This window comes from Silurus meridionalis, chromosome 19, assembly GCF_014805685.1.
Source record: "Silurus meridionalis isolate SWU-2019-XX chromosome 19, ASM1480568v1, whole genome shotgun sequence".
Lineage (NCBI taxonomy): Eukaryota > Metazoa > Chordata > Actinopteri > Siluriformes > Siluridae > Silurus > Silurus meridionalis.
The window spans coordinates 6,395,375-6,407,558 of record NC_060902.1 but is presented as its reverse complement, the minus strand read 5'-3'; the positions used below and the strand labels follow the sequence as shown (position 1 = coordinate 6,407,558).

The 12,184-nt window shown below is 35.5% G+C and overlaps 1 protein-coding gene across 1 annotated transcript; it reads right to left on the bottom strand.

Moving 5' to 3' along the window:
* Nucleotides 1-2,594: 2,594 nt before the first annotated feature.
* pdhb (pyruvate dehydrogenase E1 subunit beta) lies at nucleotides 2,595-10,896 on the bottom strand. Its single transcript, XM_046875265.1, has 11 exons — nucleotides 10,777-10,896; nucleotides 10,084-10,221; nucleotides 9,930-9,989; nucleotides 9,105-9,212; nucleotides 8,916-8,978; nucleotides 8,037-8,072; nucleotides 7,626-7,911; nucleotides 6,634-6,744; nucleotides 6,167-6,258; nucleotides 5,385-5,526; nucleotides 2,595-3,684 (listed from the first exon to the last, which is right to left on the bottom strand). Exons 2-11 carry the CDS (start codon nucleotides 10,117-10,119, stop codon nucleotides 3,536-3,538), a joined length of 1,083 nt encoding a protein of 360 aa, XP_046731221.1. The 5' UTR covers nucleotides 10,120-10,221; nucleotides 10,777-10,896; the 3' UTR covers nucleotides 2,595-3,535.
* Nucleotides 10,897-12,184: the final 1,288 nt, after the last annotated feature.

The window sequence follows — 12,184 nt, the reverse complement described above, 5'->3', positions numbered from 1 at the left end:
AAACCCGTTCCATGAAGCTCTCTGTTCTTCAGCTAATCTGAAGGCCACATGAAGTTTGGAGGTCTGTAGCAAGTTGGTGACCTCTGTGCACAATGTCTCAGCATCCGCTGACCCACTCTGTGTTCTTACGTGGCCTATCACTTTGTTGCTGAGTTGCTGTCGTTCCCAATGGCTTCTATTTTGTTATAATACCACTAACAGTTTACTGTGGAATATTCAGTAATGAGAAAATTTCACTAGTGGATTCATTGCACAGGTGGCATCCTATCACATTACCACGCTGAAATTCACTAAGCTTCTGAGAGCGACCAATTCTTTCACAAATGTTTGTAGAAGCAGCCTGCATGCCCAGGTGCTTGATTTAATACTCCTGTAACCATGGAAGTGATTGGATCACCTGAATTCGAACTGATGCGCCAAGTCTCAAATCAAGCACCAAAATCCGCATGATGCACACATCCGCCGATTATATCCATCAATCTCTATTTTGTGTAAATGATTTCTGTTATTTAAAACACCATAATTACTTTAAAACATTTACAACAATATTTTGTGTTAATGCTCTATTTTAAATCTGGTGTAACTAATAATAAACATGCATTTGCATAAAGCATCAGCATTTTTCCGTGTCCATGTTGATGAGAGTATAAAAACCTGAAAAGTATTAATTTAAGGTTTTACTCTTTAGAAGAGTAAAAATGTGCAATTAAGTTGCGATTAATCACGAGTTAACGCATGACAATCATGGGATTAATCGTGATTAATCGTGATTAAATAGTTTAATCGATTGACAGCCCTAATATATATATATATATATATATATATATATATATATATATATATATATATATATATATAAAATGTAATCCCCACTTTATTGCAGTTTGAATCTCGCGTCTCGGTTTATTGTGGACTTGCATTTGCCACATAACTAATTTGTTTGTCTGATTTTCCTGGTCTCTTTCAGATAGCACGATAGACCGACAAACTTATAGGGGATTGTTTTTATGGAGTTTCATGTTCAAATAATTACATTTTTTACCAACAGTATAATTATTAATTATAAAATGAAGTAAAATGTTAAGAGTACAGTACTGTACACATAAAAAATATTTGGGGTGGCGTCTATCGCAGTTGATTTTGAAATATACAGTATTGTTCAAAATAATAGCAGTACAATGTGACTAACCAGAATAATCCAGGTTTTTAGTATATTTTTTATTGCTACGTGGCAAACAAGTTACCAGTAGGTGCAGTAGATTCTCAGAAAACAAACAAGACCCAGCATTCATGATATGCAATTAGTGGGCAATTAGTTGAAATTGTTTAAAAAAATAGCAGTGTATGCCTTGACTGTACAAACTTTTTTGTTTCTAGGATTTAGCAATCCTGTGAATCACTAAACCTGGACTGTACTGTATATATATATATATATATATATATATATATATATATATATATATATATATATATATATATATATATATAATATTGAAATACTGAAGGCATCCAAATTATGAAAGTACACATGAATTATGTATATTTTAGATTTTAATTTTGTCCAAAGTAGCTCCATGTAGCTTTAATGACAGCTTGGCACACTCTCTCTGGCATTCTCTGTCAGCATAATGATTTTTCATTTACAAGTGTGCCAATGCCCAGAGTTCATTTGAGACTTTTCTTACCTTCTTAATGTGCTTTAGACCCTCAATGACTATATTGGGTGTGTGTAATTGAGTTTACCTGGTTTGAGATTTCAGATTCTGTATGAACTGTTGGGATTGTCAATCAAAACTATAAATATTAAGTGACTGTGGTTTGACATGGCTGTAAAACAGACAGATTGGTCACAGCTGCCATAATGGATATAGAAACCCTATCACTTTTTGTAATTTTGGCGAGCACAAATACAAAACTTCAAACCTACAAGAGCAGACCACTTTGGGTCCAATTCTATCGGCCAATAAATAATCACAGACTCGACCTCAGATGAAGACTATAAAATCTCATTTAATTCTTTAACTGTCCAGTGTCAGAGAGTCTGAGCCCATGACAGACAGGAATTTAACCTGATGATAATTTTCTGGGTTTGACAGTTTCAAAGAGCGCTTATATAAGTTACTAAAGACTTCCTGACAGCTTATACCAGTCTAGCCATTCTCCTGATTCTCCTCCGTCAACAGTGTTTCAGCCTGCAGACCATCTGCATACAGAATGTTTATTCTGTGTAAACTTGAGAATATGTGTAAAAATCTACTATTAAAAATCACAACTACTCCACAGTCTAATGTCCCCTGCATGTTTGACAAACTGCATAAACAAGCAGGTGTACAGGTGTTTATTAAATTGTATACACACACACCCCCTACATTGTTAGTAACAATTACTGTTTGAAGATAAACTCATATTTCAAATTCATAATTTTGTGGAAAAGAGAGAATATGCATTTGTTCCTGTATCTTTATCACTAATAGCCCACAAATGTTCACAGATGCCAGTTAGATGAAATAGTAAGTGTCTCAGCCCAAAGACTTGTGACAAATCAATGTAAAATCTTAGTTTGTCTCAGAAATCTATGAACTAAATACAAGTTATTAAATCTGCAGTGTTTATTCAGAACTGAGACATTATTACAGACAACAGTTACATGCAAGACAACCGGTTTAATTGATTTATTAGCAGTAGTACAGCAGCTCCCATTTAGCATCCTGCAACCGATACTATGGACTTTGTGTCATTTGTTATGCATTGTAAGATATTTATACAGGTATTTATGCAAACAAATGCATTTGTCATTCTGAGAAAGCAACAGAAAATGTTTCCAGGAGGATTTTGGGGCTGGAACGTAACCGTTTCTTCCAACCATGTGATAACGTGTAAAAGAAAAAGATCTTTCAGCTGAACTTTATTCTGCCGAATCTGATCTTTTTTACTTTGCATTAGTGTGGTAATATTATTTAACAAATATTGTTCTATGAATTTTTTCCAAGAGAATCTGCCATTTTACCACCGTTTTCACCCAACTATGTTTATGCATAATATATATATTTTTTTTATTGATGTACTTCAGTTGTCAAAATCGCTGTTTTCAAGTTTTTTGTAATGAATTATCCTTGAGGAGAAAGAAATTAAATTTCTGTTTAAAGAATGATAATTTTGTATTATTTTGATCTACAGTTCTAACAATAAAGGGCACATTATCACAAAAAAAAATAATAATTGAGCAACATGTCCTTATTAGTGATTGTGTTTGGTGTTTTTTTTCCTTAGAATCTAGAAGAGCATAATACACAAAAACTGGTTTCACCCAGTCGTAATAAATATCCCTTTATGACAAAAGGCATCTTTTGGATACAAGACATTCACTGGGTAAATGTTGAGACCCATCATGTAACAGAATAACCATTATAAACTTTCCTTTAACTGCTCTGAATACATCCTTTTCTTGGCTTATTATCTGGTAGCTGGAGGGGGAAAACCGTGTTGATTTTAGGGGCATGTTTTCTGAAAGAGGGAGTAAAAACTGTTTAGATGCCTACGACACATTCAGTGTCTTTTTCACTGCAAAGATGATATCTTTGATTTGTGGCGTGCTGTTGTCCTCCAAAATCTTTGCATATGGCATGGGGATGTCCACGCCGGTAACTCGGACGGCAGGGGCATCCAGGTAGTTGAACGCAGGACCTACATTATTTTTTTTTTAAATAAAAAACAAATATCATTTTACTTGTCAATACAGAGTGGGTTTAGATTTCTTTCATTTACAATAAATAAATGGATAAAACAAAGCAAATAATCTTTAGCATGGACACTAAAAACCTGATATTTGGGATGCAAAAGTGAGTACACCCCTCACATTTCAGCAACTATTTTAGTAGATCTTCCAAGGGACAATACTACTGAAATTAAATTGGATATATTTTAGAGTAGTCAATGTGCAGCTTGTATAGCAGTACAGATTTAATGTCTAAATAACTGGCAACAAACGTGATTATACCCGAAGTAAACATAAAACATGGCTGCTCGTTAGTGGTGTACACACGTTTGTGAGATACTGTATAAATAAAAACAGAATGTCAAACATTGTAAATCTTAACACCATATTTCATCCACAACAAAACACAGAAAACAAACATTTAAATTAAGGAAATCTACCATTTTAAGGAAACGAGTTACCAGTTACTGGAGATTTGGGAAAGGAATGTAGTCCTGAAAGGTTGATCTCCTTTTTAATCCAAAGGACACAGAGTCCATGATTTACAAACAAAATTTCAAATTTTGATTCCTCTAATCACAATAGTTTTCCACTCTGTCTCACTCATTCCATTTTAAATAAGATTTGGAAGAAGAAAGATGATTGTTTTCTAGATTATATGCGCCCATGTGGCTTCTTCTTTAACCTGCATTTGTGGATGACATGGCAAAATGTGTACGATGAGCTTGATTTCTAGAGGTGTTTCTGAGCCCATGCAGTGTCAGTCATTACAGAATCATGCCATCCATTGATTTTTGCCCTTTTCACGTATGCAGAGATTCTCCGAATTTACATTTGTGACATTTAGCAGACGCCCTTGTCCAGACCGACGTACAAAAGTTGCTTTGAGTCTCTAGCAATGAATAAATCTACATTGGTATGCTAGATTCTTCTTTTTTACCAACACAAACTTGAAAAGTGCTAATTTAAGTGTTTCAGGGAGAGGATGGTCTTCAACCGTGAAGAAGCCAGGGACATCTAGGGGAAGTCCATTCCACGACTTCGGTGCCAAAACAGAGATGGGCCTTAAGTTTATACTAACCTCTTACCCTGAGAGAAGCTGGTACCAGTCGAGCAGTGCTGGAGGAATCTTTTGTAATAATATTATGTACTATAGGTGGTGAGATATAGTTCTGAAAGTGTTTACTGGTGACCCTTTGCACAGCTTTACTTTTCTAAGAAATCCTGCCGCTCTAGGATACTCTTTTTATACACAGTCATTTAACTGAGCTGTTGCCAATGAACCGAATTCGTCGTAAAATGTTGCTCCAGTTGTCTATTTAGTAACGCTTTTCCAGCCTTTTGCTGTCCCCCTCCCAACTTTGCCCCAGGTGTTGTGGCCATCAAATTCAAAATGATTTTTTTATTTATATTTTTATAAATTGCACGTTTTCTCAGTTTAAACGCATGTTCTATCGTGAAAATTACATTCTGTTTTTAATTTAGATTTTACATAGCATCCTAACCTTGGAATTGGTGTTTTATTTATTAGAGACATACAGTGACTTGAATAGCAGAATTACTCAGAAAACCGAAAACAACTTGAGCAATATGGGAAGATGATGTTCTGATAGAATAGAATAGAATAGAATAGAATAGAATAGAATAGAATAGAAATCCAAATAGTTACCCTCCATGATTCTGGCACAAATCTCAGCCCCAACCCCATACTGGGGCCAGCCTCCCTCAACTGTTATCAGGTGGTTGGTTTTCATCACACTCGTTTCAATAGTTTCTACATCAAGGGGCCGGATGGAGCGCAGGTTTACGACCTGAAAATAATCCAAATAAAAATTACACTTACTGTCAAAAACAATATACTATTTTGTATACTGAAAAATTATTTTACACATGTGCTAGATTCAAATATAAATGTTTTAACATATTTAATAAAAAAATAATATACTTTTTAAAACACTTATACCCTGTTACTTTAGCTGAACCTGAACAGACATATACTGTATACTTCACAATAAATCCTTCTTTGTCAGCGGTCACATCAATAAATACAAGGAATCCGGTTCCATTGGTAGCCATTCCTGCCATACCATAATTCAAAATGATAGTTTTCTTACAACTACTGACTGATAGACAATTCTAGCTTCCAGGTAGAGTACTTAATCTTTTTCGATTTAAATAAAAAGATTAATAAAATAAAATTTTAATTTTGGAATTCAGAAACCTTTAATTTATATCTGAAAGTTTCTGCCTTCATATTTATTAAACTTCAAATCTACTATACTGTATTACAGTTAAAATAATAAGTGTCAAGGTTTCAAAAAGAAATTGATTAAGCTTTGGTCAGGACAACAGCAGCATCTTTACAATAGCCAACCAATAGAAAATGCGAATAATTAATGAATTAATTGAGAAGCTTGAAGAGATGGATACATGCTAAATCTTGCACCTTACCTCACAGTCAAACCCCTCTTTGGCCAGCACAGCAGCAGCATCCATACAGTGGCCAACCATTCGGGAATGTGAGACAAGAGTGATGTGGTTTCCTGGTTCAAATACAGATATATGCGATTTGGTTATCCCTAATTACAGTTGAACATATGCAAATGATACACAGCTATCTCTAAAATGATTTACATTTGATAGAAATGGGAAAATTGTAACCTCACACTGAATGGAAGAGAATCTAAATGTTTAATTCAAGTTAGCATGACCCCTTATATAAATGAGAAAATAAACAATACTATCTGTATATTCAATACTAGTGTACAATTGTTGATGCAATGATAAGCACGAGACAAACCAAGTCGACTGAAATGCTTGATTTCAGGATTGAGCCTACAGAAGAACCATTACAGTCTTGATTCTATAAGGAAACTGTCAGAACTTGCTGAAAAACTCTTACTGTGCGTCCGACCTACCTGTTCTTTCGATCTTTGCCTTTCCGATGGGGATGGTGAAATCCTTAGACTGTGCTTCCTCAGACATCTCAAAGGCCACGCCGTACAACAGCTCATTTTCCAACAACACCACTGTGTGACATAAGAGAACAAAATTGAAATATATTCACTGTCTACGGGTATAATTTTTTTTATTAAAGGTCCCCCCCTTTTTTTTTCCCTTTGAGACTAAACTGAATAAGCAGAAGTGAGCCAAGTAGGAAAAATGTCCTACTGGTCACCTTTGAACACTAGACTTTAGGACTATGCCAAGCAATTTTATAAATCAGAAAAATCCCTCAGGAAAAAAAAGTAAGGTACAAGTAAGGTCTTGACTGGGGGTCAACGAGTGTTTTGCTCACAAGCACGTCACCTGAAATGTATACAGAGCTGACAACAAAGTCAGCCAACAATGACCTGGACCTTGAAGCTTCCTCAAGGACACCAAATAAAAAAGGCTTTAAAAAAGCTACAGTGAAATTCAAGCCAGACAGTAGATAATATTTTTCTAAAGCATCAGGCGATCTGGGATCTTTGAATAAATAGATTTTTGGTCTTTTGTGATCTAGCTTAATCCATATTAGACCAACCTAGCAATTACAAAACTCAACACTGACAAATAAATGCAATGAGTAAATAAGATTATATTCATATATGAATATTCATATCATTATATATATATATATATATATATATATATATATATATATATATATATATATATATATATATATATATATATATATATATATATATATATAGGTTCCTGGTGGTCTAGTGGTTAGGATGCGGCGCTCTCACTGCTGTGGCTCGGGTTCGATCCCCGGTCAGGAAACCAACCCCAGCCACTTTCCGTGCCGGTCCCAAGCCCAGGATAAACGGGGAGGGTTGCGTTAGGAAGGGCATTCAGCGTAAAAACGTGCTAAATCAAACTCAGTTTTGCTTTAACACTGCTGCGTAACGGCCCACCTTACCTGGATTATCATCACGAATGGCTGACTTTAGAAGCCCCTTGGCATCTTCTGAATTCCAGGGACTCACAACCTTTAACCCAGGACAGTGGGCATACCAGGCAGCAAAACATTGCGAGTGCTGTGCTGCTACACCTGCAGATGCACCGTTTGGCCCTCGGAACACAATGGGCACAGACTGCAGCCCGGCTGACATGTAGCACGTCTTGGCTGCCGAGTTGATGACCTGGTCGATGGCTTGCATGGAGAAATTGAAGGTCATGAACTCACAGATGGGCCTGAGGCCAGCCTAAAAACAGAGACAATATTAAATATTGAGTTATTCATTTATTTTATATAGTTCTAGGAAGAAAAAAGTCAAAATAAAAAAGGTCTAGAAATGTTCTTTTTATCTAAACTACAAAGCAAACTCACCATGGCTGAACCAACAGCAATGCCAGCAAATCCCATCTAAAAAAAAAAAAAAAAGGAAACAAAAAACAAAACACTTAAATATAAAAGTTAATCTGGATTAGAATATTACGTTTGTTAAATACCTGTTAAAAATAAGTCACGTCATTAACACGGATACTTGGAGAATGCAATAAGGGCAAAACTATAAATTCAATGCTAATATTCACTCTAATACTAATAAACTTGTACCAGGCCACCTACTCTCCTGCAAAACTACCCCCACCAGTACCTAGAGGTGTATGAGAGATGGTGGTGGTGAAGTCTAGGAGATTAGATTCGAGGTGCATTTAGAGTGCGTTCTTTCACTGCATTGATTCAGTCTATGAAAATGCATTTTGAATGATCACAAAATTCTAAATATGGGGTAGAAAATGTGTACATAATTTTATATCAATATCATTTTTTCCTCTCCAAAATGTCAGATATTGAAATATATAATAAAATCTATATTATGTTATATTTCTATTATATTAGAATATTAAATACTGATTTCATTTGCTTGGTAAAAGCCAAAGTGTCTTATTATTCTAATTGACTGCTTTAACGTAAGAAAAGATGATACACATTTAAGAAAAAAAAAAAAAAATGCTTTATAAATTATAACCGTAAATGTAAAAATCCATTTCAACTTGTTGGAAAAGATTCATCTTGGTCACTGCTGTGAACAGAATATGAAGAATATCAAAAGTCCTTAAGGTACCAGCACAATGTTTTAATTTAATTAATTTATCTATATCTATATATCTATATATATATCTATATCTAAATTTTTTATTTTTTTTTGGGGTTATCGAAAATGATGGACAACATTTTGCTGGTCCTCGGACAAATTCAGCTCACCTCTGAAATGGGTGTGTCAATGATACGTTTATCTCCATACTTCTTCCAAAGACCTCGGCTAACCTGTAAGAATTATTACACAGTACAACACATTTACAAATTTCTCCAAATAAAAAAAAAAAAAAAAGCACTTTTTGTACTTTGTTTAAAAAAAAAAAAAAAAAAAAAACCACCACCACATTCGCTGACCTTGTAGGCACCGTCGTACTGCGCAACTTCTTCACCCAGCAGAAACACACGCTCGTCCCTCTCCAGCTCCTCATCCAGCGCCTGGTTGAGAGCATCTCTCACAGTTACCTGCAACACATGAGACATGTACGGTTAAGGCGTTTTGAGTTGTTGATCATTTCGGATGGAGTTCAGTGTGCATGATGCTTTAAAGGTACACCAAAAATGACCAAAAGTATGTGGACATCTAACCATCACATGTTCTCAAACATCCAATTCTTCAAAAGTCCCATGTTCTCCATTACAAATCTTCAACCTATCTGTAATTATCTGCCCCAGAGAATAGCAACTTTTATAGAAAGTACATTATAAAAACAAACAGAATAATAAATCTGTGAATAGCAGTCTACACTATTCAGTGTTGCTATGATATCAGATCATTAATCACAATCCTGCCATGGATTATGTTTCCTATCAGAACTTCCCAGTGAGCTGTCTCCATTACTGCACAAAACTATAGGGACAGGCAATAAAATAATACGAACGTTATTATGATATGGATAAGTCTTAGCATTCTGAACATTTCAATAAACTTTTATTTATTTATATCTATAATGCATTCATTAATAGAAACTGGAAAGCCATCTGTCATGAACACTCTCCAGTTGACGTGACCAGTGCAGCGTTTGCAGAAACCCAAGTGAGCTGGATTTAATCAAACACTAAAAACAACAACGACGATAATATTGTTTTATCATAAAGTAAACACGCACAAATGACTAATAAATGGAAAAGGGTTGGGCGCTAGTATTAACCGTGAATGAAGGTTAGCGCATTAATGCTAACCTGCACAGCAGCAGCCGGCGTCTTGTGAAACTCCCTCCTGAAGACTGCTGAAACGGCATTCTGTAACACCAAAACATTCACATTCATCATCGACACTGCGAACATTAAAACCTGCTTTTATTTAGAAATAGAAATAAAAACCTGTGCAACTAACCTTCCCAGAGCAAAGAAAACGCCTCAGCGCCGCCATCTTTCTTTTAGACTGTTCCACTGTCCTCTATTTGGAGGCGGGGCTGTAGAATTTGATTATCCAATGAACGAGTGGGTTGTTCAATAAGAACCAATTGGACGTCTGAAGGCGGAAAAGGTGAAATTGTAATATCCAATGAGAAGGTTGTTTGGAGATAACACCCAATCAGAGTGACGTTTAGAACGCGTGCGGAAGTAAACCGGAAGCTGGGATATACATGAGAACGCCAAGGGCACTGACCTTGTGCTGGATAAATATCTGATCAGTGATTTGTTCTTAAGACCATAAAAACGTAATATTTTTATTTTGGCGTGTCTCATTGTTTTGTTTTTTTTTTGCCATAGCGTGTACTTTTTGCACGAGTTTTTATTGTTTTTTATAGTGCAAAATGTATAGATCGTTTTAGGGACGTAAACAATAATAAACGCGTTGTATTGATACTGCGCATGTCTGGTCCTAAAGCATTTCCAGGGGCGCCATTTTTAAACCACAGAGCTGTCAAAACAAAAATGACTAACACGTACTTTTTAAGTCTAGCTAAAACACAACAGTTAAGATATTTCTAAAAGCTAAAAGTAGGCAATAACATGGATTTTTTGCAACCCTTAAATCAGACATTGAGCCGACACCTTATCAGTCAGAACATTAAACGTTTACCTGAAGTATCCAGATCCAGTATCCAGAAGTGTATTATGATTCGATTGAGACCGAGTGCTTCTACACAAAAGATGCTGTATATTTATCGGAGAGTCGATGTCTACAATTACTGTACTTCCTTACCAGATAACAATTTTGGTCATGGGACGTAAACAACGTTGGCTTTTAAAAACTTTGTTGTTGTTTCGTTGCTATGGCAACCGGGGAAGTTATTAATGCATTTTGCGAGATGCAGTGTTTAATCCGCTGTGGCTAATGCACAAGTTTCACCTCCCGTCCGATGTTCAATAAACCAAGTTTTGTGATCAGTAAAACTAGCGTATACCAACCACACGCGCTACAAAATGAATTGTGCTCCATCATAACTTATTGCATACGTAATTATTCGTGAAGTGTGTAGTCACGTGGCTGCACAGTGTGTGTGAGAAGGTTTGAAAAAGTGGCATATGAGCCGAGAACAAGATGCTGAATGCAATTTCATCCTGGCTAATGTGTCATTTCTTAACTGATCCATATTAAATTCTATTAGGGTTGCAAGATTTCAGGAATTTTCAAGACTAGAAACTTGCAATGGGAATCTAGAAAATTGCAGGTTAGCCAATAACAAGGAAGTTTAAATGTAGTTGGGGAAAAAAAAAATCTTGCAGGATAATCTTGTTTAAAACAATCAGATTTAATGCAATTTGCACCCTGCATGTTCACCAATCACATGCACACAGCACACTTGCTGCAGGGATATCGAAGCCATACACCCCTACATGCAATGTGTATTCCTCCATAACATAACACAGATTATTTCTTGAATCCTGCACGCAAAATAATGAAAAAAATAAAATAAAATAAAATTCCATCTTGGCGAGTATTCAAGTAAATTACATAAATATTACAAACATTTACGTTCAAAACTTCCTTGTGCTGTGTGTAATATATAGTGCAACAAAATTCAACAAGTGTAAAAACAAATACACTGACTGAGCAGACATTTAGGTGAGATAATAATAATAAGAACAGAAAACTGTTAAAAAAAAATGTTTCCCCCTAGTCACCTGGGGGTGAATCCTCCACATCTACCAGGCTTTGACTACCACACAAATATTGAAGCCACAGTTTTGCATTTGAGTCCAAAGATTACATCCATTCAAGTATGTTTTGATATTACTTGGGTAAATATATTTTATCTATGGTATTAAAGTTTAACTGGCAAATACCAAAATGTGTTTATACAGTAGCTAGCCAGCCATAAATCAGATATGCCAGATGTTAACTAGCTGTAAGAAAGGATTCCCATTCAGTTGTATTTCCACGCTTCACCACTAGAGGCAGACATACAATTTACCAAGCATGACAAGTTACCTATGACATCAACCTACCAACCTACAACCTACCAAACATCTTCAAATCCTTCATG